This window comes from Pseudorasbora parva, chromosome 2 (genome assembly GCF_024679245.1).
Source record: "Pseudorasbora parva isolate DD20220531a chromosome 2, ASM2467924v1, whole genome shotgun sequence".
NCBI classification, from domain to species: domain Eukaryota; kingdom Metazoa; phylum Chordata; class Actinopteri; order Cypriniformes; family Gobionidae; genus Pseudorasbora; species Pseudorasbora parva.
The window spans coordinates 65,047,181-65,074,795 of NC_090173.1; the positions used below are offsets into that span (position 1 = coordinate 65,047,181).

At 39.1% G+C, this 27,615-nt stretch overlaps 1 protein-coding gene across 1 annotated transcript in view; it reads left to right on the plus strand.

Moving 5' to 3' along the window:
• The window catches only part of LOC137049644 (ribonuclease inhibitor-like), a 28,911-nt gene extending 2,281 nt beyond the window's left edge, over positions 1-26,630 (plus strand). The window contains exons 2-7 of the mRNA XM_067428237.1: positions 1,682-1,852; positions 17,914-18,087; positions 18,838-19,011; positions 19,969-20,142; positions 25,194-25,365; positions 25,850-26,630. Of these exons, the coding sequence (XP_067284338.1) occupies positions 1,682-1,852; positions 17,914-18,087; positions 18,838-19,011; positions 19,969-20,142; positions 25,194-25,359 (859 nt within the window). The 3' untranslated portion in view covers positions 25,360-25,365; positions 25,850-26,630. The remainder of the gene's footprint in view (positions 1-1,681; positions 1,853-17,913; positions 18,088-18,837; positions 19,012-19,968; positions 20,143-25,193; positions 25,366-25,849) is intronic.
• The last annotated feature ends 985 nt before the right edge of the window (positions 26,631-27,615 follow it).

Here is a 27,615-nt window from a genome sequence, read left to right on the forward strand (position 1 = left end):
AGATGGGTTTATTTAGGATGATGTGTCGAGTAAACAATTATTGAATATGAATATTTGAAGGATCGGAGTCATCGCGCCGGAGACGGGTTTATTTAGGATTATGTGTCGAGTAAACAATTATTGAATATGAATATTTGAAGGATCGGAGTCATCGCGCCGGAGATGGGTTTATTTAGGATGATGTGTCGAGTAAACAATTATTGAATATGAATATTTGAAGGATCGGAGTCATCGCGCCGGCGATGGGTTTATTTAGGCTGATGTGTCGAGTAAACAATTATTGAATATGAATATTTGAAGGATCGGAGTCATCGCGCCGGAGACGGGTTTATTTAGGATTATGTGTCGAATAAACAATTATTGAATATGAATATTTGAAGGATCGGAGTCATCGCGCCGGCGATGGGTTTATTTAGGCTGATGTGTCGAGTAAACAATTTTTGAATATGAATATTTGAAGGATCGGAGTCATTGCGCCGGAGACGGGTTTATTTAGGATGATGTGTTGAATAAACAATTATTCGGAAGACTACACGGTATACAATAACCTTGTGGATAAACTCATTATTTTGATTTTTTTTGCACACAAAAACTATTTGCGTCACTTCGTGAAATTATTGTACAGCCACTGTTGTGTGATGGACTTTATAACAACATGTTTAGGGTTTTGTGAGGGGGTCAGTGGAAAGTACTGAATGACAATGGAGGCCTTTCTCAGCTTTCAACAAAAATATCTACATTTGTGTTCCGAAGATGAACGAAGGTCTGACGGGTGTCCAATGACATGAGGGGGAGTAATTAATGAATTTTTTTTCATTTTTGGTTAAACTAACCCTTTAGCTCCTCCCCTAATGTCGTTCCACACCCGTAAGACCTCCGTTCATCTTCACACACAGTTTAAGATATTTTATATTTAGTCCGAGAGCGTATGCAAGTGTATGCACACTATACTGTCCATGTCCAGAAAGGGAATAAAAACATCATCACAGTAGTCCATATGAGACATCAGTGGGTTAATTAGAGTCTCTTGAAGCATCCAAAATACATTTGGGTCCAAAAATAACAAAAACTACGACTTTATTCAGCATTGTCTTCTCTTCCGGGTTTGTTTTCAAACCTCAAATAAAGATTAAAACGGTTATGAATCAGTGTATTGAATGCATTTCCACTAATGCCAACATAATTTGAGTCTATTCAAAAGAATGCTGTGGTTGATAGTATCGAATGCAGTGCTAAGATCGAGTAACACTAATAAGCCCCTTTCACACTGCGATTCCAGCAAATACACGGATAATGCGTTTCCAGGCTGCTAGATTTGGTCCATTCACACTGCCAATGAAATACCGTAATATGTGCGCTTTCACACACAACCCGTAACGGTCCCGGGTCGAGTTGACACGTGACATCCGGATGTGACGTATAACGGCGAGCAATCTCAGCTTCAGCGCGGATAGTAAGGAGCTCCGTTGTTTGTGACTCTGGGTAACATTGCATTGATTTTTCAGTTTTGTGCATTATGAAGGTGAATTGTGTATAGAAATATTATTTCACTAATAAAATGTGTTGTATAGAAGCCAATTCAAGAGAAATAATTCCTCAGTGTTTCCCATTAGAATCAAATGCTGTTTTCATCACACCGTGTTTAATTAAATTGATTCTAGCTTAATTTTCCCTTCTGCAGGTTTGTGAGTCCTGCTGCAGATGAGGCCTGTGAGTATGTGAGAGGAATTGTGGGTATAAACCCGTTACTCCTGAGAGAGCTGAATCTGAGAGATCATAAACTAGGAGACACACGAGTGACACAGATATCTGCTCTACTGCAGGATAAACACTGTCGACTCAACACACTCACGTGAGTATTGTGTTTAATGCTGTAAAACGCCACATTACTCTTAATATTATTGTTATAGTAGTGGATAATGCCATTTTCCTTATTTATTTGAGTCCGTTTTTGTTTTTCGTTCAGCATCCACAGTAACACAATAACATATCATTTGTGTATTAAAATGAACCACTTACACCCTGAAGGCATGTTTTAATGATTTCACGACTAAGTGGCATATTTAAAAGTAATTGCTAATAACTAAATATATGCAAGTGCATGGTCTCATTTGATTAAAAACCTTTCACATTTGGAAACAAATATATTATGATCATGTTTGGAAGGTCTTGGTACATCACAGATGAGAGAACCTCAGAAAAACTGATGCAACTTATTGAATTATTTTGTTATTATTGATGATTGACATGATGTCTATTAGAAATGATATATGGAAGGACACTCATAAAATAGGGATGAAACGGTATGGAAATTTAACATCACGGTTATAGTGACCCAAATTATCACGGTTATCAATATTATCACGGTTATCAATATTATCACAGTTATCAATATTATCACGGTTATCAATATTATCACGGTTATCAATATTATCACGGTTATCAATATTATCACGGTTATCAATATTATCACAGTTATCAATATTATCACGGTTATCAATATTATCACGGTTATCAATATTATCACAGTTATCAATATTATCACGGTTATCAATATTATCACGGTTATCAATATTATCACAGTTATCAATATTATCACGGTTATCAATATTATCACGGTTATCAATATTATCACGGTTATCAATATTATCACGGTTATCAATATTATCACATTATAGTGACCCAAATTATCACGGTTATCAATATTATCACGGTTATCAATATTATCACATTATAGTGACCCAAATTATCACGGTTATCAATATTATCACGGTTATCAATATTATCACGGTTATCAATATTATCACTGTTATCAATATTATCACGGTTATCAATATTATCACTGTTATCAATATTATCACGGTTATCAATGTTATCACGGTTATCAATATTATCACGGTTATCAATATTATCACGGTTATCAATATTATCACGGTTATCAATATTATCTCGGTTATCAATATTATCACGGTTATCAATATTATCACGGTTATCAATATTATCACGGTTATCAATATTATCACTGTTATCAATATTATCACGGTTATCAATATTATCACTGTTATCAATATTATCACGGTTATCAATATTATCACGGTTTTGTTCAAATGAGATAAAGTGTTCAAAAAGAACAGATGCACACACTGAACACATTTCATCAAGTTTTATATTTGAAAATGAACAAACAACAAATAAATCAAGCCGCTCTATGGCCTTTTTAAAGCAAGATTATATTCTGTGGGATTTCCTTCCTTCTATTGGCCGTCGTCAATAGCACCACATAATGCATAAATAATCATTTAGTGTAAATAAATATAATCTATAATATCATCTCTATAAATATGTTCTCAAGCAATATTCTCATCAGTGTCCTATCAGCTATGACGCGTTTAAATCTAGCAGAGTTTGTGTATGAGCCCAAACAGTATCCCAGTAAAATAAATAATCTCCATATTTTCATATGTTTGACAGTTTTTTATTAAATATCAAAAATCCAAAAGGTGTGCATTATACCCGACACCTAGATGAACACTGTACAGTCCGTTTTATACAACCGCAGAAGAAAGCATGTCCCACCACATAAGCATGTCTTGTCACTTACAGCACATTTAAAAGCAGTTGTTAAGAGTTAATCATATTCATTATATTCACTGTAAAGCCATCACTTCTAAGCTTTAAAATGAACCCTAATTTTCATTAATCAAGCAAGTGGTTATGAAGTTACAGGACAACAACTTTTTTCTGATTAATCACAATTAAAAACAAGTGTTTATTTGTTTTTATTTATTTTATGATGTAATAATTTCACAGTAAATCACCAAATTAATGTAGAAAAAAACATAAAGACAGTATATTTTAAAGATTTGTTCAATGCCATCTTTTTATAAATCATCTTTTTTTTAAAGGCCAGTATCACACACATTTTAATTTCTTTATTTGAGTCCACCAATCAAATTTCTTACAGAAAGGATTCAAATATTCTCAGAGGTAGCACAGCTTTGACATTAAGGGTACATAAAACATCGCTTACACCACACAGCAAGACAGCCGATCACAGCTGATATAGAGCAGGGTTTGGCCAGCTGTTTAGACTGTCCTTTTGGTAGCCCTGCTAGTCTTAATCCACTAACAGTCAGTTTGTGCACATGTCCCAGGCTGCCAAATATCAATACCGCAAACTTACATGCATAGCCCAGGTCACTGATCTTAGCAAGGAGAGGTTGGTATTTGGTCATTTTTTCCAAGAAGACTATGTCCATATACAAATCATAAACACAACCTACTTCAAGGACTAACACCTGCTTTCTGTCTATATCCACCAACACAACATCAGGGCTGTTAGGGATGTTCAGAACACATCCTCAGAGCTGTTGGACCAGACTGGGATTACTCGTGAATGTTTATACATAGGCATATTTTTTGGAAATATGTCCTGAACAGAACTTGCAATGAGATCAACGATACGGTCATGGCGTGCTGTATATAGTCTCTTGTACTTATTACATCCATTCACAATATGAGCAATTGATTCAAGGTGATCAGAGTTAGAATGCATTATCCAGTGTGGCTGGTGATTTTGAGGGACCATAATGCTAGATTGTCTCTGGTTGGCAGCACCTGTAGTCTGGCCTTAACAGTGAAGCGGAGAATATCCTCTCCTATTGCAGCATTTCTGTACATAGAGTGAGAGGAAGAGTGGTCAGCAAAGTCAAGACATGCCAACTTTCCCTGCATTCAGTCCAGTCCAGTGTTGTTTTGTGTCCATCTGTGTGATGTTCAGTAAGGATCTTTTTGCTGTTGTGCTCTGTAGTGTGTGTTGTGTCTCATTATGACAGACTGAGGTCTCCACAGTAATAGATGTGTCTGTGACCACTGCGTCAGACGCCTCAGGTGTAGTGTGAGAGGATCTGTAGTGTGTGTTGTGTCTCATTATGACAGACTGAGGTCTCCACAGTAATAGATGTGTCTGTGACCACTGCGTCAGACACCTCAGGTGTAGTGTGAGAGGATCTGTAGTGTGTGTTGTGTCTCATTATGACAGACTGAGGTCTCCACAGTAATAGATGTGTCTGTGACCACTGCGGCCGACACCTCAGGTGTAGTGTGAGAGGATCTGTAGTGTGTGTTGTGTCTCATTATGACAGACTGAGGTCTCCACAGTAATAGATGTGTCTGTGACCACTGCGTCAGACACCTCAGGTGTAGTGTGAGAGGATCTGTAGTGTGTGTTGTGTCTCATTATGACAGACTGAGGTCTCCACAGTAATAGATGTGTCTGTGACCACTGCGTCCGACACCTCAGGTGTAGTGTGAGAGGATCTGTAGTGTGTGTTGTGTCTCATTATGACAGACTGAGGTCTCCACAGTAATAGATGTGTCTGTGACCACTGCGTCAGACGCCTCAGGTGTAGTGTGAGAGGATCTGTAGTGTGTGTTGTGTCTCATTATGACAGACTGAGGTCTCCACAGTAATAGATGTGTCTGTGACCACTGCGTCAGACGCCTCAGGTGTAGTGTGAGAGGATCTGTAGTGTGTGTTGTGTCTCATTATGACAGACTGAGGTCTCCACAGTAATAGATGTGTCTGTGACCACTGCGTCAGACACCTCAGGTGTAGTGTGAGAGGATCTGTAGTGTGTGTTGTGTCTCATTATGACAGACTGAGGTCTCCACAGTAATAGATGTGTCTGTGACCACTGCGTCAGACACCTCAGGTGTAGTGTGAGAGGATCTGTAGTGTGTGTTGTGTCTCATTATGACAGACTGAGGTCTCCACAGTAATAGATGTGTCTGTGACCACTGCGTCAGACACCTCAGGTGTAGTGTGAGAGGATCTGTAGTGTGTGTTGTGTCTCATTATGACAGACTGAGGTCTCCACAGTAATAGATGTGTCTGTGACCACTGCGTCAGACACCTCAGGTGTAGTGTGAGAGGATCTGTAGTGTGTGTTGTGTCTCATTATGACAGACTGAGGTCTCCACAGTAATAGATGTGTCTGTGACCACTGCGTCAGACGCCTCAGGTGTAGTGTGAGAGGATCTGTAGTGTGTGTTGTGTCTCATTATGACAGACTGAGGTCTCCACAGTAATAGATGTGTCTGTGACCACTGCGTCAGACACCTCAGGTGTAGTGTGAGAGGATCTGTAGTGTGTGTTGTGTCTCATTATGACAGACTGAGGTCTCCACAGTAATAGATGTGTCTGTGACCACTGCGTCAGACACCTCAGGTGTAGTGTGAGAGGATCTGTAGTGTGTGTTGTGTCTCATTATGACAGACTGAGGTCTCTACAGTAATAGATGTGTGTGTGACCACTGCGTCAGACGCCTCAGGTGTAGTGTGAGAGGATCTGTAGTGTGTGTTGTGTCTCATTATGACAGACTGAGGTCTCCACATTAATAGATGTGTCTGTGACCACTGCGTCAGACACCTCAGGTGTAGTGTGAGAGGATCTGTAGTGTGTGTTGTGTCTCATTATGACAGACTGAGGTCTCCACAGTAATAGATGTGTGTGTGACCACTGTGTCAGACACCTCAGGTGTAGTGTGAGAGGATCTGTAGTGTGTGTTGTGTCTCATTATGACAGACTGAGGTCTCCACAGTAATAGATGTGTCTGTGACCACTGCGTCAGACGCCTCAGGTGTAGTGTGTGAGGATCTGTAGTGTGTGTTGTGTCTCATTATGACAGACTGAGGTCTCCACAGTAATAGATGTGTCTGTGACCACTGCGTCAGACGCCTCAGGTGTAGTGTGAGAGGATCTGTAGTGTGTGTTGTGTCTCATTATGACAGACTGAGGTCTCCACAGTAATAGATGTGTCTGTGACCACTGCGTCAGACACCTCAGGTGTAGTGTGAGAGGATCTGTAGTGTGTGTTGTGTCTCATTATGACAGACTGAGGTCTCCACAGTAATAGATGTGTCTGTGACCACTGCGTCAGACGCCTCAGGTGTAGTGTGTGAGGATCTGTAGTGTGTGTTGTGTCTCATTATGACAGACTGAGGTCTCCACAGTAATAGATGTGTCTGTGACCACTGCGTCAGACGCCTCAGGTGTAGTGTGAGAGGATCTGTAGTGTGTGTTGTGTCTCATTATGACAGACTGAGGTCTCCACAGTAATAGATGTGTCTGTGACCACTGCGTCAGACGCCTCAGGTGTAGTGTGAGAGGATCTGTAGTGTGTGTTGTGTCTCATTATGACAGACTGAGGTCTCCACAGTAATAGATGTGTGTGTGACCACTGCGTCCGACACCTCAGGTGTAGTGTGAGAGGATCTGTAGTGTGTGTTGTGTCTCATTATGACAGACTGAGGTCTCCCCAGTAATAGATGTGTGTGTGACCACTGCGTCAGACGCCTCAGGAGTAGTGTGAGAGTCACTTTCTGTCCACTGTAATGTAACTGCCAGTCTGTTACACAGATCGTTCAGGTCTGGCCAGTCTGAGCGAACTCCAAAGCATGCAGCGTGTGTGTCCAGTTTGCCGTTGCCTTTCCTCCTGAAGCCTAGGAAGCTGTCCTGGTTACCTGTGGCCAAAGGGACCTTTCTCTTCCTAAGGTCCAGTAAGAGGGAAGCTCTGGCTAGCTCTGACTGCAGCATCATCACTGTTGAGCATGCTGATGAGGTGTGCTAACCTTATAGTGGAATAGGTCCATTCCACATTTGGGACCCCCAGACCCCCTTCCTTTAGTTTGAGGAAAATTATGTCTCTGGTGGAATGAATGTTCAGTCCCACCCATTTCCTGACAACCTCAACTCTTCTATTATTCATGTCCCGTAAAACATTTAGTGGAATATGAATGTTTGCAAAGAGATGTTGTATCTTTGCCAGAGCCCCTTCTCTAATGGCCTTCAGTTTCATGACTACAGGTAAGGGGGAGGAGTCAATCAGATCGAGCCTGTCCTTAAAGGCACAGGATAACTCCTGCACCTGTTCACCCCACTCACCTGCAATGTTGAATTTATGGCCAAGTTAGGTGTATGTTTCATGACGAGAGTAGACTCTGATGGGCTGTCCCATTATTGTGAAGGAGGGGGGGTTTGTCAGATTTAGATTTGTACCAGCGGTTTCCACCGCTTCGCCGCTCGTAGAATGCTGCACATTTGGTGTGCTTCACCTCCAGCTTAGACCACTTTAGGAATTCATCTGTTCTGGACAGGATGTTTTGAATGATCTTCTCGTCTCTGGAGGACACCTGGACATCATCAGCGTACCCCTGGACAGGGTTTGGGGATCGAGTGTGTGGTGGTGCGCACTGGCAGATCCACTTCATCCACTGGTTGATGGCCAGGATGAAGTTGACAGCACTCCAGGGGCAGCCTGTCTTAATCCCCACCTTAAGAGTTATCAGCTCTGTGAGTTGTTTACCACAGATAATTTGTAAAAAAAGATCCCTTATACACATCTGTTATGAGGTCCACAAAGGGCTGAGGTAAAAGGATTTCCTCTAATGCATTAAGCAACAGTTTGTGGGATAATGTCCCAAAGGCATCTCTAAAGTCCGAGAATACAGTATAGAATTTACATGATTCATGTTTAAAATCGTCAATTCCAGTTTTCAGGCAGAACACGTGTTCGTTCATACCCTGTCTGTCTATGTAGGCTTTCTGTTTGGATGAGAGGATGCCTGCATCCACAAGCCATGGGAGGATTCGGGCCAGCAGGCATTTCATGAAGACCTTGTAAACAGTGGGCAGGAGAGATATGTCTCTCCATGTAGATGATCACTTGGGGTATTGTCTTTCTTTGGAATTCTATAGACAAGGGCCCCCTTCCATGAGTCTGGTACTTTCCCATTAATCAGACAGGTGTTAAATATACATGTGAGTATATGGGAAGACCAGGATTTTGTGGCTTTCAGGGTCTCATATTTTACCCCATCATATCCACAGGCTTTGTTATTTGGAAGAACTTTGTCTATTTCATCAATAGTAATGGACTGGAGCAGTTGTCTCTATGTTGGTGGACCAGGGGGGCGTGGCCAGTGTATGAGGCGGGAGTGATTGACATTGCACGTTACTGATATCATTAATAGTAGGTGGAGGGGAAGGAAATGTGCTATGATTGAGAATAATCTCAATAGCTTTGGACCTGCGGTGCTGCTATAGGTGTGCTAGTTTTTCTCTGCTTACCGTCCTCGGCTGCCCGCGGCGCTCCTCAGCTCCCCTTCTGCTGAGCGACGGCTGGATGACGTCTCTCACGAAGATCAGCTGTTTCTCAATCCAGGAAGTAATGGAGACCGATGTTAATTCCACTGCATGTTTATCGCTCAAGGGGAACTTCTTTAGGATGCGTGACACATATTTCAGGAGAGGTAATCCAAACTCCTTCCCACCAGCACGCCTCGCACGAAACACTCCGTTTTTGAAAAAAACGCTGAAAAGTATGGACGCAACTTTACTCCATTTCGCCGGGTCACCCGAGCAGGCACAGTAAGCTCTTTCTTGGAGTAGTTTGGTGTCCAATGACTTTCTGAAGTGTCTCTCATAGATCTCAAACTTAGTTGGCACACATAGTTGTGAAAGTTAAATTGGACATCCTCGCCCGCCAGTGATGGTGTTTGCGGGACTGCGTCATATGTTTGCCGCTGTTGTTTGTAAATGCGGCCGCTTGACAGGGCTCGTTTAAACGCCAGTCTAAGTGCTGCAACTAAGCACATGTTCAGTAATAATGTCCAAAGCATAGGTTCTCTGGTGCATTAACGATGGCAGTTACAACGGCACACACACACACACACACACACACACACACACACACACACACACTTTAAACATTTAATATAGCAATCTAACATTACAGTGTAACTGAAAGATTTTGAACATTTATTCGGCTTCAAACTTCAACTTAAAACAATCCTCTCATAAACCCATGTCATATTTACCTCTGCACTTCCTGTCTAACAGGTACAGACATTGAATAATTACTTTATTAATTAATAAATAATTAATTTACTTTAATTACAGTATAAAGTTAACAGTCTGCACTGCATAAATTATGAATTAAATATAGATGAATCCTTATTAAAACTACAAAAGTTCTCCAGTCAAGAGCAGTGAGTGTTTAACATTAATGGCTGCTGTCGCTTTAAGATCTACCGCTGCAGAACTGACGCGCTGTCTCACGCATCCCATCTCCTCACAACTCTTTAAGTTCATTTAAGACGTTATTTCCAGTGAGAATACTTGACAAAACGGACATTTTGGCATAATTCTTCCTGTGTGTTATAGTTTGTTCAAGCGTGAAAGAGAACCGAATTCTGCCGCGCTGTCTGCTCATGATGCTGGCTCATAATCCACTAATCCTAGTTGACAATGCGTATCATTTGCACGTCATTTTGCCGTATAAATCTTAAGATAAATACAACTCGTGCTATAGATGCGCATTTCATGAGAACGTGTTGATCTTGATGAGCATGAGATCTTTAAGAGCTCATTCGGAGTTAAGAGCAGGAAAGACCCCGCAGTGAGTCCTGACGTAAGGGCAGAGCAAGTTTAAATATCCTTTCTGGTCTATATTTCCATCTTGTAATGCAGCTGTTTGGGGTATTTAAAGATATATATAAATGATTTGTAATAGAGCAGGCACTTTTAATGGGTTATGTTATAGGCTTGTTCTTATGAAATGTATTTATTGACTACATGGTCATTTCACCTTATTATTTAAAGGGTCATATAATGGTTCATGCACTTTTACAAGTTGATTGTATGGAAATGTGTGTTGGCAGTGCCTGTGTAAACTAGAACTTTATGACACTTCTGAGATGAAAAATCGAGAATTACAAATATGACTTTCAGAAGATGTGCTGATGAATGACTGTCTGAAAAATCCTTTAAAAGCTCAGTTTGATCATCTCAGATCTGAGTCATTGTCTTTTCTCTTTCTGTCTTCAGTTTCCAGCTCACAGAACTAGAGACTCGATTACAAGCAGATTATGGGAACTATAGACTATATGACCACTGTATGTCTGTATGTCTTTAATAAGGTCATCATCTCAGATCTGAGTCATTGTCTTTTCTCTTTCTGTCTTCAGTCTGAGTGGATGCAGTATTACAGAAGAACAGTTTCTGACTTCAGCTCTGAAATCAAACCCATCACACCTGAGAGAGCTGGACCTGAGGGGGAATAAACTAGGAGACTCTGGAGTGAGAAACCTCAGTGATCTACTGATGATCCCTCAATGCCAGCTGGAGAAACTACAGTTAGTATCATTATACTGTACAGTTACAGTCTGATCACAGTTCACTGTTTAGTTTAAGACAACTGGACACAAGTCTCATCATTTACACTGAAGCTCTACATCGGCTGGTCTTTGCCATTGGTCACAATTAAAATTCAGTGTCTGAACTACTAAATCATTTCATTTAAAGTATTTGAAACAATGAACTGATTGTGTAGATATTGTTCTGCAGAAATATCATGAGATCTGAAACAAAAGAGAGATTAAAAGATTTAAAAAAGAAAGAGAAGAAACAACAGTTTCCAGCTCACAGAACTAGAGACTCGATTACAAGCAGATTATGGGAACTATAGACTATATGACCACTGTATGTCTTTAATAAGATCATCATCTCAGATCTGAGTCATTGTCTTTTCTCTTTCTGTCTTCAGTTTCCAGCTCACAGAACTAGAGACTCGATTACAAGCAGATTATGGGAACTATAGACTATATGACCACTGTATGTCTTTAATAAGATCATCATCTCAGATCTGAGTCATTGTCTTTTCTCTTTCTGTCTTCAGTCTGAGTTATTGCAGTATTACAGAGGAACAGTGTCTCATCCTGACTTCAGCTCTGAAATCAAACCCATCACACCTGAGAGATCTGGACCTGAGTGTGAATAATCTAGGAGACTCTGGAGTGAAGCCCTTATGTGACGCACTGAAGGATCCACACTGTAAACTGGAGAGATTGAGGTGAAGAATTCAATATCTCATGATAGTCTGAGTCAAGGTTATTTTCGTAAACGAAAACTGAAACTAAGACTAAAACTATTGGTCAAAAAACATTTTCGTAAACTGAAATAAAATTAAAATATCTGAATAAATAAAAACTAAAACTAAACGAAACTAACTATTACTAAAAAACTAACTGAAATAAAATAATAATTAGCAAAAATAAATATTTGTTTTCGTTATTAATAAGCTCTCTTTAATGTGGTGTAAAATCTGACTGTGGCGGTTGAGGGAGTGTCCATATAGTGAAGCGATCTGAGGAGATTAACCGCTGTCCTGTGACGGACGCGTGCAGACAGTCAACACACCGCTAGTCCTAAACGGCAGTTCACAAAGAATCAATGCGTCCGTGGCAGTGAAATGGGAAATAACACAAGGTAATGAGATGCACGTTAAACTTCTTTTAACTTAAGCTCACTGTTTTAGAAAGCCATTTCTTACGCGACGAGAGACGCAGGCGCAAAAGTCAGCAACTATAGTAGCAAGTACTAGCCTACTGCGTGTTTGAGATTTCAGGTTTGCATAATATTGACAGGCTCAAAGGTGTTATCATAATCATTTACATTATATTATATTATTATCTGTGTGGAGACATTTCCCCACAGAGTAGGGAATACCAGGATACACACACCAGGCACGATTCCAGTTTTGGATGGGCCTTAAATTAAAAAAGTTATCAAGTCACTGTGATATACTGTTATAGATTATACAGTATTGTTCAAAATAATAGCAGTACAATGTGACTAACCAGAATAATCAAGGTTTTTAGTATATTTTTTATTGCTACGTGGCAAACAAGTTACCAGTAGGTTCAGTAGATTGTCAGAAAACAAATGAGACCCAGCATTCATGATATGCACGCTCTTAAGGCTGTGCAATTGGGCAATTAGTTGAAAGGGGTGTGTTCAAAAAAATAGCAGTGTCTACCTTTGACTGTACAAACTCAAAACTATTTTGTACAAACATTTTTTTTCTTCTGGGATTTAGCAATCCTGTGAATCACTAAAGTAATATTTAGTTGTATGACCACAGTTTTTTAAAACTGCTTGACATCTGTGTGGCATGGAGTCAACCAACTTGTGGCACCTCTCAGCTGTTATTCCACTCCATGATTCTTTAACAACATTCCACAATTCATTCACATTTCTTGGTTTTGCTTCAGAAACAGCATTTTTGATATCACCCCACAAGTTCTCAATTGGATTAAGGTCTGGAGATTGGGCTGGCCACTCCATAACATTAATTTTGTTGGTTTGGAACCAAGACTTTGCCCGTTTACTAGTGTGTTTTGGGTCATTGTCTTGTTGAAACAACCGTTTCAAGGGCATGTCCTCTTCAGCATAGGGCAACATGACCTCTTCAAGTATTTTAACATATGCAAACTGATCCATGATCCCTGGTATGCGATAAATTGGCCCAACACCATAGTAGGAGAAACATGCCCATATCATGATGCTTGCACCTCCATGCTTCACTGTCTTCACTGTGTACTGTGGCTTGAATTCAGAGTTTGGGGGTCGTCTCACAAACTGCCTGTGGCCCTTGGACCCAAAAAGAACAATTTTACTCTCATCAGTCCACAAAATGTTCCTCCATTTCGCTTTAGGCCAGTTGATGTGTTCTTTGGCAAATTGTAACCTCTTCTGCACATGCCTTTTTTTAACAGAGGGACTTTGCGGGGGATTCTTGAAAATAGATTAGCTTCACAGAGACGTCTTCTAACTGTCACAGTACTTACAGGTAACTCCAGACTGTCTTTGATCATCCTGGAGGTGATCATTGGCTGAGCCTTTGCCATTCTGGTTATTCTTCTATCCATTTTGATGGTTGTCTTCCATTTTCTTCCACGTCTCTCTGGTTTTGCTCTCCATTTTAAGGCATTGGAGATCATTTTAGCTGAACAGCCTATCATTTTTTGCACCTCTTTATAGGTTTTCCCCTCTCTAATCAACTTTTTAATCAAAGTACGCTGTTCTTCTGAACAATGTCTTGAACGACCCATTTTCCTCAGCTTTCAAATGCATGTTCAACGTTGGCTTCATCCTTAAATAGGGGCCACCTGATTCACACCTGTTTCTTCACAAAATTGATGACCTCAGTGATTGAATGCCACACTGCTATTTTTTTGAACACACCCCTTTCAACTAATTGCCCAATTGCACAGCCTTAAGAGCGTGCATATCATGAATGCTGGGTCTCATTTGTTTTCTGAGAATCTACTGAACCTACTGGTAACTTGTTTGCCACGTAGCAATAAAAAATATACTAAAAACCTTGATTATTCTGGTTAGTCACATTGTACTGCTATTATTTTGAACAATACTGTATATGTTAGCTATATATATGAAAGCTATATTTTCCACTTTTTATCTCACAATTAGACTTTTTTTCCCTCACAATTGCGAGTTATAAAGTCACAATTCTGACTTTATGTCACGTAATTGCGAGTTTATATCTCATAATTTTGAACTTATAACAACTGGATTGGCTAAATGACACTCATATTTTTGTGTCAAAAGACAGGCTTAAAAGATTGCCAAATGTGAAAATAGCATGGGAAGAAGAGAGAAAATGAGAAGAATATTCAATTCGTTGCAAATAAAATGATTTATTTATTTAAGTTGTAGCGCTATCCTATCGCGTGCAGAGAAAGACAACTGTTTATCCTGCCTCTCTGATTGAGCTGTCAATGGTGAGTTCCCAGACCAAACATCTTGACAGGGGTCTGGCTTGTCAGGTTAACAATTTCCACATGTGCAGCACAATAAATTAGAAATATTCACATGGGTTTGTTGATGAACATACAATTATTAATGCTGATAGTGAGGAATTACAGATGCAGCATCTCATAATGTCCCTCAAAAGCAATCACTCCCACGACTTCACCTCACCATTATAGTCTGCTATTTGCTTTTTATTTATTAAATCCAGGCAATTGGCCTAAGAAACCTTTTTTAAAATTAAGATACAATTTAAACAAAACGAAATAAATGCTTTCTACAAAACAAAACGTAATATTAAACTAAATATAACCACCAAAATCATTTCTGACCCACTCACATCTTTTCACTCACCGTAATCAGATGAAATGTAAAAATAATATTATAATATTTAAACATAAATATGAAGGAAAAAACACATTGTTTAATGGCTACAACAAAGTGAGCTCCAGATAAATGTCTGAGCTGGATTTGAGCAGACATCAGTTTAGCGGTGAGCGGATCATGAGCGCGCGCCTGCGGATTATTGAGCGGAGTCCAGTCAGCTTTATTTATAGCCTATAGCGCTTTTACAATGATGATTGTTTCAAAGCAGCTTCAAAGTGTTAAACATGAAAATATTGCAACAAAATGTTATTCGGCTGTACAGTCGCTGTGGAGAAAACTGAAAACTAAATGTAGTTTTATCATGAGCCTCACCAGTCCGCTTCGCTGCACTTTGCTCATTACAGGCTCGTTCTCATCAAAACGCCCACGGATTGAACAACGGTCGGGTTTAAATCGGGCTCAGGCTTGATGTTTTTTGAGCCCGATCTAACCTCTAACACACACACACACACCTCATATCCGTGCCGCTTAAGTAACCTAAGGGGCTTTCCTTGCCATTAATGCTTGGATAACACACACGTCTCCTTCCAATAAAAATAATGGCTAGTGCGGTGGATGGGATATACAAACCTACCAAGTGCCATCACTTTGGAATGACCTATCGCGAGAGGAAAATAATACGTTTTAGTCGCATAACTGCAGCTATGGAAACGCTGTCATTTCGCAATAGTTTTTTATCGACATTTAAGAAATATCGCAAAAGATTTTCGCAAATCTGTAAGGGAACGCAGCTACTGTAAGCTCTCTCTCTCAAATGTCAACAGACTGAGGGACATAAGATGAGAAGTAAGCTCCTATATGGTGTATTTTGGTGTTTTAATTCGGCTGACACTGGAAAAGACGCGTTCAACTGTACATGAAGTCATTGGCAGTGCTATCAGAGTTATCGGGCAGTGTTGTGTCCTGCTGCCCTCCTTTATCTCTTGTTTGCAGCGATGACGCTGATACCGTTCGCGCACGTTTAAGGTACATAAACAACGACTGCTGCAACATCCTTTACTGGAAATTATTTTCCCGATCTCGAACCTCCTGAACTTGCGCAGAAACATCAAAATAGACACAAACAACTGTTTTAAATTTGTTAAAAACAAAACATTTAGACTAGCCTATTACCACAAATTATAAGCTTATTTGCCATTCTCAACCATTTTTTGACTAAATTAAAATATATTAAAAGTTTGTATTTTTTTTAAAGAAAAGTTTTGGGTGGGCCTGTTGAAAAGTGGGTGGGCCTAGGCCCGTCAGGCCCACCCATAACGCTGTGCCTGACACACACACACAAACGTTTGTTTCACTATATAAGTGAGGACATTGCATGGACTTCCATTGATTTATATCAGGTTAATGATATTTTATATCCCCTAACCCAATCCCTATCCCTAAACCTCCCCATCACAAGAACGTGCAAAACAATAGATTTAAATATAAACATGTTTTGGCCGATTTATAAGCCTTTTTAACTAGTGAGGACCAGTCAAATGTCCTTATTAGTCAGTTATCATAATATTTTACTAGATAAGTGAAGACATTGGCCCCCTTTACAATTATAGCACAACACACACGCACACACGCACGCACGCACGCACGCACACGCACACACACACACACACAGAGCACAACAGTGTGTGTTGGCTGTATTCAGATGACTTTAGCTGTGGTCTTACGCTGCTAGCCTACATTGTACTACTGAAGAAATTAAAATAAGCTTTTAATTGTTTAACAATATTTCATCTTTGTTATGAATGAGTTTGTCTGGAATTTATAATTTTTACTTTTATATTTTACTTTGCATTTATTTTGTTCTTTAAGATAGGCTAATACTCAGAGGATCTATGTCAAAAATATCAAATATAATTTTTAATATCAAAATATAATTTATTTCATTTTTAATCTCCAGATCGTTGTTTGTATAGGTCATAGTTTGACTCAAGCGTTTTTGCTCAAAGGTGAAGAGCCAACTTTATGCATGTTTTGTAAGACCGTCCTGGGTTTAAACAATAATGCTCGTTTATCAAGTTATTTCACTTAAGGATGTTTAGTAAGATTAAACTCTAATCTGTGCAAACATTAAACTTTGCTGAAATTAAAAACCTTGATTTGGTCTCTACACTTCATTATGGTAACTCTGCTAAACTATAATTACTAAAACTAAAACTGAAACTAAATAAATAAAAACTAAATAGAAATGTATTTGCAAAATAAAAGCTAAACTAAAACTAGAAAAAACATTTGTAAAACTAACTAAAACTAAACTGAAATTGGTAGCAAAATTGAAAACTATAATAAAATAACTAATTTCAAAAAGCAAAACTATAATAACCTTGGATCACAGTTCACTGTTTAGTTTAAGACAACTGGACACAAGTCTCATCATTTACACTGAAGCTCTGCATCTGCTGGTCTTTGCCATTGGTCACAATTAAAATTCAGTGTCTGAACTACTAAATCATTTCATTTAAAGTATTTGAAACAATGAAGTGATTGTGTAGATGTTCTGCAGAAATATCATGAGATCTGAATCTGCTGCTACAATAAACAAAAGAGAGATTAAAAGATTTAACAAAGAAAGAGAAGAAACAACAGTTTCCAGCTCACAGAACTAGAGACTCGATTACAAGCAGATTATGGGAACTATAGACTATATGACCACTGTATGTCTTTAATAAGATCATCATCTCAGATCTGAGTCATTGTCTTTTCTCTTTCTGTCTTCAGTTTCCAGCTCACAGAACTAGAGACTCGATTACAAGCAGATTATGAGAACTATAGACTATATGACCACTGTATGTCTGTATGTCTTTAATAAGATCATCATCTCAGATCTAAGTCATTGTCTTTTCTCTTTCTGTCTTCAGTCTGAGGAGATGCAGAATTACAGAGGAACAGTGTCTCATCCTGACTTCAGCTCTGAAATCAAACCCATCACACCTGAGAGATCTGGACCTGAGCGGGAATAAACTAGGAGACTCTGGAGTGAGAAACCTCAGTGATCTACTGATGATCCCTCAATGCCAGCTGGAGAAACTACAGTTAGTATCATTATACTGTACAGTTACAGTCTGATCACTGTGGTGTGGCAAGCAGCGGGGCGAGGGACCGCGAGAGCGGGCCGGTGATTAATGTTCACGAGTGCCAGCTGCGTGGCACACCGGTCTCGTCTCGCGGCCATGTGGCGGGAGCATATAAGGAGGAGCAAGGACAGCGGAAGACGAGAGAGGACCAGGCCTGGAATTTTATGTTATGTTTTGTTTATGTGTTTGTGGGCAGTCGTCCGTGAGGGGCTGTCCGCGGTTTTACTTTCATTTTGTTTCTTTACTTTAAATAAATGTTTGTTGAACGTTCGCCGGTTCCCGCCTCCTTCCTTCCCATCTACAAACCGTATTACAATCACAGTTCACTGTTTAGTTTAAGACAACTGGACACAAGTCTCATCATTTACACTGAAGCTTTGCATCTGCTGGTCTTTGCCATTGGTCACAATTAAAATTCAGTGTCTGAACTACTAAATCATTTCATTTAAAGTATTGGAAACAATGAACTGATTGTGTAGATGTTGTTCTGCAGAAATATCATGAGATCTGAATCTGCTGCTACAATAAACAAAAGAGAGATTAAAAGATTTAACAAAGAAAGAGAAGAAACAACAGTTTCCAGCTCACAGAACTAGAGACTCGATTACAAGCAGATTATGGGAACTATAGACTATATGACCACTGTATGTCTTTAATAAGATCATCATCTCAGATCTGAGTCATTGTCTTTTCTCTTTCTGTCTTCAGTCTGAGGGATTGCAGTATTACAGAGGAACAGTGTCTCATCCTGACTTCAGCTCTGAGATCAAACCCATCACACCTGAGAGATCTGGACCTGAGCAGGAATAAACTAGGAGACTCTGGAGTGAAGCCCTTATGTGACGCACTGAAGGATTCACACTGTAAACTGGAGAGATTGAGGTGAAGAACTCAATATCTCATGATAGTCTGAGTTCACACTACATTTATGAAGATGATATAACTCTACAGAATAAAGAGTTTTCTCATTTCTCTCAATGTAGGTTAAGCTGGTGTTATATGACAGATGAAGGTTGTTCTGCTGTGACTTCAGCTCTGAAATCAAACCCATCACACCTGAGAGAGCTGGACCTGAGCAGGAATAAACTAGGAGACTCTGGAGTGAGAAACCTCAGTGATCTACTGATGATCCCTCAATGCCAGCTGGAGAAACTACAGTTAGTATCATTATACTGTACAGTTACAGTCTGATCACAGTTCACTGTTTAGTTTAAGACAACTGGACACAAGTCTCATCATTTACACTGAAGCTCTGCATCTGCTGGTCTTTGCCTTTGGTCACAATTAAAATTCAGTGTCTGAACTACTAAATCATTTCATTTAAAGTATTTGAAACAATGAACTGATTGTGTAGATGTTCTGCAGAAATATCATGAGATCTGAAACAAAAGAGAGATTAAAAGATTTAACAAAGAAAGAGAAGAAACAACAGTTTCCAGCTCACAGAACTAGAGACTCGATTACAAGCAGATTATGGGAACTATAGACTATATGACCACTGTATGTCTTTAATAAGATCATCATCTCAGATCTGAGTCATTGTCTTTTCTCTTTCTGTCTTCAGTCTGAGTTATTGCAGTATTACAGAGGAACAGTGTCTCATCCTGACTTCAGCTCTGAAATCAAACCCATCACACCTGAGAGATCTGGACCTGAGAGGGAATAAACTAGGAGACTCTGGAGTGAAGCCCTTATGTGACGCACTGAAGGATCCACACTGTAAACTGGAGAGATTGAGGTGAAGAACTCAATATCTCATGATAGCCTGAGTTCACACTACATTTATGAAGATGATATAACTCTACAGAATAAAGAGTTTTCTCATTTCTCTCAATGTAGGTTAAGCTGCTGTGATATGACAGATGAAGGTTGTTCTGCTGTGACTTCAGCTCTGAAATCAAACCCATCACACCTGAGAGATCTGGACCTGAGGGGGAATAAACTAGGAGACTCTGGAGTGAGAAACCTCAGTGATCTACTGATGATCCCTCAATGCCAGCTGGAGAAACTACAGTTAGTATCATTATACTGTACAGTTACAGTCTGATCACAGTTCACTGTTGAGGTTAAAGGGATAGTTTACCCCAAAAATGAAAATGATCCCATGATTTACTCAACCTCAGCTCATCCTAGGTGTGTATGACATTCCTCTTTCAGACAAACATAATCAGAGTTATATTATAAAAGTCCTGGATAATCCACGCTTTATAATGGCTCCCTGTGCTGCTCTGTTTTTGAAGTCCATTAAACCAGAGGTGGAAAGGAACGAATTACATTTACTCGCGTTACCGTAATTGAGTCGTTTTTCTGTGTACTTCTACTTTTTTAAGTCGTTTTATAAATCTGTAATTTTACTTTTACTTAAGTACATTTTGATTAAAGTATTGTACTTCGCTACATTTTAAACCACATCCGTTACTGAGTAAAAATAAATCATTAATGCAAAGAGGGGAGGAAAAAAACGCGATCCGGAAACGACTATATTGAATAGAGGGCTCGGGCGCGATGTTTCCCCCAGGATGGTAGGGGAAGGTACCGCCTTTTTCGTCTCTGATTGGCTAGAAGGGCTCTCCTCCGATTGGTTACACATCTCACGTTCATGGCAGGCTGTCAGCTAGTCTGTTTTGATCGTCTTTACAGCAGATGTGAACGAAGTCAATCCAACATACTAAGAAAAGCGCTATATGTCCGTGTCTTCAGATTTATATTTTACTTTTATATTTATTTTTTAAGTTTACAATTTCATTGAAGAGACACCACAGTATTCAAATATGACAGATTTTATTTATTGTGAACCTAACATCTTGATTAGAAATATATTTCAGTGGCACTTTAGGTCAATTTGTACACAAGCGACAAGACTTTTGTCAGGGACTGTATTGTCTTTTATGAGTTTAATAAAGAACTCCGTCTCGTCTTCTCTCCAAACTGAAACCGTCATCTGTGAAGAATGATCGACTTTTACGCGCCAGGTTGACGCATAGCAACCCGAGAAGAGCGAAATGTTTGAATTTGCATGGTAACTCAAATGTTTTTATTTTATATTTTATTTATTTATTTTTACCACTTTCGTTATTTTGGCTAGATATTTCGTTTGTTGGACATATGAACTGACTTTAGAAATGCTTTAAGAAACAATTGGCATTTAATAAACAAAATATTTTTTTTAAATGAAGACAGCGTTTGGAGTGAGTGCAAAATAATCAGTTCCCCGAGTCCACAAATAAAAATAGACAGTTTATAGTTTATAATTATGTCTTGAACTCATCTGTAGAGCTAAAAATGACAGAGTATTGTGAATTGTTTCATCTCTCTTAAAGGAAGAAGGAAAAAATGAGAACGTCTGCGCTTTTATCGGCCGTGGGTTAAAGAAAACAGCCTAACTACGAAATAGCGTTTAGGCCTAAACATTAACCTGTAATATTATTATTTTCATTTATATGTTGATTATGAAAAGTGAGCAGCATGAGTAAAATAAAGAAATGTGAAAACAGTATCGGCTCAGATTCATATTGCAGATCTGGACCAAACCAGTGTCAGACACAGCTAATGTCTTTCGGTTACCTGTGGAAACAGTGAGCTGGGCCAGATCTGTAATATGATATGAATACTGAACTGATGGCAGTCAGAATGTTTCAGCTGAAACCGCTATCTGGCACGGATCTGGTTCACAATCAGAAAACGTCTCTGAGATAGAAACGGAGGCAAGGGGCTTAAAACGGATCCGGGCCAAATGTAATCGCTATCTGGGTAGGCTATGTTGGATTGACTTCGTTCACTTCTGCTGTAAAGACGATCAAAACAGACTAGCTGACAGCCTGCCATGAACGTGAGATGTGTAACCAATCGGAGGAGAGCCCTTCTAGCCAATCAGAGACGAAAAAGGCGGCACCTTCCCCTACCATCCTGGGGGGATATATCGCGTCCGAGGCGCGGGAGAGAACAAACTCGCAAATATCAGATGGAGACGAACAAGACGGACGTCAGTGACGCAGACTCAGGTGAAAGCAAAACGCCGTCGTGAACCCCTGGCTAGTGTGGAAATACTTCGGATATAGAAAAAAAATAATGTGGTGTTGTCCTGGAGGATATCAAATTTGCACAAAAGGTGGATGCAAATGAAGAAACAGATAAAGGTGTGTTTATAACTTAGGCCGATTGATTTCTGTGCCGCAGAGGGAATCCCGGCGGTATCCAGTCATGAACATTAACTTTACATTATAACGTAGAATTCACGTAATACACGCAAACTGGAGGAACGAAAAACTGGAAAGTAGAGCTGGAGACCTAGAACAGCGTTTCCCAACCGGGGTGCGCAGGGGTGCCGTGTAAAAGGTGCCGGTACTTCCACCGCAGTTCATCTCACGTCTGATGATGAGGCATCTTTAATATGGGTTGTAACTGTAAAATAATGCTTTCTGTATGTTTCTGTCGATGGATACACGTGCTGGCTCCTCAGTGGTAGGCCTACAGCAGCGATAATAAAAGAAAAACGGGCAAAGCGGTCTCTTTGTAAACGGTGTTCAATGCATGCGAGTGCTGCCGTATGACCAGTCATTTCGCCGCCATCACCCGGGTATATTCGCCAGAAGACGCGAATGAGAGAGAGCGCTGTGTGAAGATCTGTCTCTGCACTCATCCGAGAGCGCACACTCGTCTCACAGCGTGCAAATATTGAGTTCTCTTTCAAGTCTTGTGCTTGAACAGACAAACTCACACAAGAAGTATGTCAACATGTCCATCTTGATGAGTATCCAGCAGACATAGTCTGAATATGCCTTAAGAGAACGTTATACAGTCGAGAAAGACAAGCATATCCTTAGGGCATTAGGTCTTAAAGGGGCAGCAACCTTTAATGTCAAACTAAAGATGCGGACATCACTCACTGCTCCTGATTGAATAGCTTGTGTTAGTTTAATAAGGATTAATCTTTAATTTAAACAGTTAAATATGCATTTATTTTACATTTGATTATTTATTCAATTTCTCCACCTAAAACTAATGTTAGACGTCCCTGAAAAACCTGAAAAGCATTGATCATTTCATCAGTATCTGCTCAATAGTATTTATTTGTGCTGCTGCTTGTATTTAAGGTATTTTTTCTTATTTTCTTTATTTTTATTAGTTCTTTGATCTCTGAACATAGCAAATACCGAACCGTACTGAAACCGTGACCCTAAAGCGTTATACAAACCGACCCGTGAGCAGTCTGTAGCGTTACACCCCTAGCGTAACGTATGCGAGGCGGCGCCACAACATTAGGACATTTCTCAAAGGGTGCCATGACTGGAAAAAGGGAAACACTGAGCTAGAATAAATCAAATTGAGACATGGGCTGTGAATATTAAAGTTAAAATAAAATAATTTAAATTAAAATATATGATCTGCTTGTTCTGTCTCTGTGAATGAGCTGCTCCGTCTTCTACATATGGACTCTGTTATTCTTAAACATTAACCAATTAATGATAAAAATAAGTGCTTAATCTAATTCATAATCATTTATTGAATTTAGTTTATTAGGCATCTTTTATTGAAAATTTCATAAACAAAACAAACAAATGGTTTTAAGTTTGTTATAATAAACCATTTGTTCACCCCCCCCCCCCCATCATCTTCATTCATTTATCATCATTTTAACTAGTGATAATAACCATCATTTAATAACAGGTACAGTTCATTTATTAAATAATTGTTTAATACCGTGATGTTGTCTGAGATAGTTGTCATATCTGAAAATCTCATTCTATCACAACCCTACAGGAGTCTCCGACCCCACTGTTAAACAAAGGAACTCAGTAACTTTTACTCTGAGTACATTTTAAATGAGCTACTTTTACTTTTACTTGAGTAGAATATTTTGTTACTCTTTCCACCTCTGCGTAAAACTGCATCTGTCCGTCATATAACTCCTCCACTCGGCTCTGAGAGGTTATTAAAGGCCTTCTGAAGGGAATCGATGCGTTTGTGTAAGAAAAATATTAATATTTAAAACTGTTTTAATTAAAGTTCTGGCCGATTGAAGTCCGTGTGAAAGTGTTGAAAGTGCTTCTCTGAGTTGAAGATGCGTACGCGACGTCTGACGAGCGTAACTGGAGCCTTTGAGCTGCAGAGGCACTTTCAACACTTTCCCCATAAACTGAATAGAGAAATGTTACCTTATAAAGTTTTAAATATGATATGTTTCTCACACAAACGCATCAATTCACTTCTAAAGGCATTTATTAACTGCCACTATAAAGCTTGGATTAGCCAGGACTTTATTAATATAACTCAACTTTTATTCGTCTGAAAGAAGAATGTCACACACACCTAGGATGACTTGAGGAGGAGTAAATCATGGGCTAGTTTTCATTTTTGGGTGAAAATGTAACCAAAACAGTTTTAATCAATATCTGATGAGGAGCCGGATAATGTGAAGTTTATATCTGTGTGAAATAATTCCTCTAGCGATGTGTTTTGTGATGAAAGCCGGGTCTGAAGTTGACACTCGCAGGTCAGTTTAGGCCTCAGTGTCCCAGACCATAAGGTGTGTGTGATCATGTTATCATCCGTTAGCTTTATATGAGCTGGGATGAGGAGCTTCTGTCGGTCAGTAACGTCAGTCAGGAATAATGTGTTAGTATGAGATGCTTTCGGGAAAACTGCCAACACATGCATCAGACCAGACAGAGCTTACCTCATTATTATTCTTCAAACATTTGCTCAAGAAATGATGTTAGTGGTGAGAACAGTAACTGGAATAGGATTATCACATTTACTCAAATATAATAACACTAAGTTGATATGAAATTCTGCAGGTGTAAAGCAGGAGCTCACAAGCTCTTTATTCTCCTGAGCAATGCTGTTATGAAGTGCAAATCAAGCGTCTGTGAATGTTCCTGTCAGATTCGACATTGATGAATTCATGTGGGGGAATTTCTCTTTTCTCTGAAGTCTCTCATCTCATGGATTCACATTGAGACGACTCTGATGATGAACATGTCAGGCCTCTGGTTTGATATCACACTCTGGGGGAAAGTTACAATCACTTCTCTTTTCTCTTGTGTCTGTTTGTCTCTCTCTAGACTATATGACTGTGGCATTACAGATGTTTCTTCTTTAACTCAGTCTTTGAGAAACTCAAAAGCACTGCAGTTTTTAAAAGAGCTTGATCTGAGAGACAATAAGATCAGAGACTCACAGAAGCAGAAGCTCAGAGACGTGATACGAGACTCGAGACTCAAACTGTGACCTGAGGTGAGGAAACATCACTTTACACCACTCACACTAACACACACACATGGGAATTTAAGATTAAATGCATTATATTTAAGACATAAATATTTAGAAACAATATGTACGCCAAATAATGTCAAATCAGTAACTAATCTGATTACAGTAATTCCTTACGAAACAAAAATATATTGCAGTATATTGGAAAATATCATGCAATTCATTAGGCAATATATTCACATATATGGGATTTAATATTTATATTTTCCAATATATTGAAAGTGGAAATTATTTGTATATTTTGCAATATATTATATATTGTATAATACCATCAATATATTATTCCATGTATTAACAATATATTAAAATATATTTCAAGTAATATATTGGTAAATATATTTTCCTTTCGTAATTACAGTTTGTACTCAGAGTAACTGAAATATTGATCCTAATGTGCAGCTTGTTTCTCTGAACACTGATTATTTCCTCTTCTACTTCCTCCTCACAGCCTAGAGAAAGACTTCTGTCTTACCTGGAGCCAGAGATGGTTTACATCTAAAGCTGAACCTGTGAAATCAACAGCACAAGCAAAGCCAGCATCAGATTAAAGATCCTCAGGAGCTTCTCAATATAATACTGTAATAAATGAATATGTGTGATGGTAATGTTGCTGAGATGCTGCTGTACAGCACTTCATGAACACACTGCAAACCTACAGCTGGTATCAACTCAAACTGTTTGCTTACATGCAGTTTTTCAGAAAGCATTGCTTTAACAAATGTACAGTTTATCATACAAGCTCTTGTGTATTATCATTTAAAATGATTACACAGGAGGAAGAGATTCAGACGTTCAGATTTAAAGGGATACTTCACCGCTTTTTCATATTAAACTGTTATTCCCTTAACTAAGACGAGTTGACCTATTTAAATACAGTTACACCAATAGTTGAATTAAGGGAATAACAGTTTATTATGAAACAGCGGTGAAGTATCCCTTTAATAACGCAGCTTTAATAGAAACACACACACACACACGATGAGTAATGTTAATGGTTATTGTTGATTTAAGAGCTGAAATAGAGGATGAGTAGCCCTATCTGAGATCAGATGAGCTGGATTAGCAGGAATGGGGGTCTTTAGTGTCCTACATCAGGATCATGTTGAGATTAAACTCATCATAATGAAGTATAATAATCATTTTAATTCTCAAATGTAGTACTTTAATATATATCAAATCATTGTGGGATACATGTGCAGGGATTTAAATCAGCCCCATCAATGTCAGATGTATATACCGCTGATATTATTATCATTAGTACATTAATCTGCTTTACATTTGTATTTCTTTATTGTAAATACAGAATATGTATTTTTAAATGTGAGGTCTGTCTCATAATGCAGTAAATGTCTGTGCTCATAAGACTCAAAGCTTTGCCTGCCCTACAGTGAGAGATGACGGCTGATTCCCACAGCAGCCCAGACTCAGATTCAGCTTTAGCAGTCTCAGCATTCATGGACCATAATCCACTGCATTTGGAGCGGTCGCCTATGGTGGCCCAGTAGTGCAGCCGTACTAAATTAAACCACAACACAACGGAAACGCTCCGACCACGAGGGGGCTCTCGGAGAGAAATAAACTCAGTTTTCCTTGCTATCGTTCTTTAGAGTCTGGGTCGTGACGTAAGCAACGCAATGCATTTTGGGACTTTAGGTCACGGAAGCCGCTGTCCATACTGTGTCGTATAGGAGATTGACGCTTTAGTTCTAAAAGTAGGACTAGTTCAGTGATTAATTTAATTTAGTTACAATGGTGAACGTGTGTTGTGTCATTAACTGTCATAATCGCACTCACGACCGGCGTGGAAACCGAATCGCAAATGGAGTGTGATTGTTTAGCGTTCCCTCCTGGAAACAGCACACTGGATCTCATTGGTGGACTTTAGGACACAGACACTACATTAGCGAATGTGTAGTAGTGGAGGTAGACGTAAAAACTTGTGTTAGAAAGTTAAAAACACATTTTAATGGTGTACGCTTGCTGTGTTAAGGACTGCTATAGCCGCTCTCATGAACTGCGTGGGGAAAAACCTCAAATGACGCAATTTTTCAGTTTACCAGTGAAAGTAAAACTCAATGAAAATAAACCGCTTACCCATAATGTGTCTTTATAATTTGTGTTTATTTATTTATTATTCATAACAGATATATTACAGATCTATGATTTCTGAACCGCTCATATATGCTTATGCCATAAATGATGTAAACACACCTG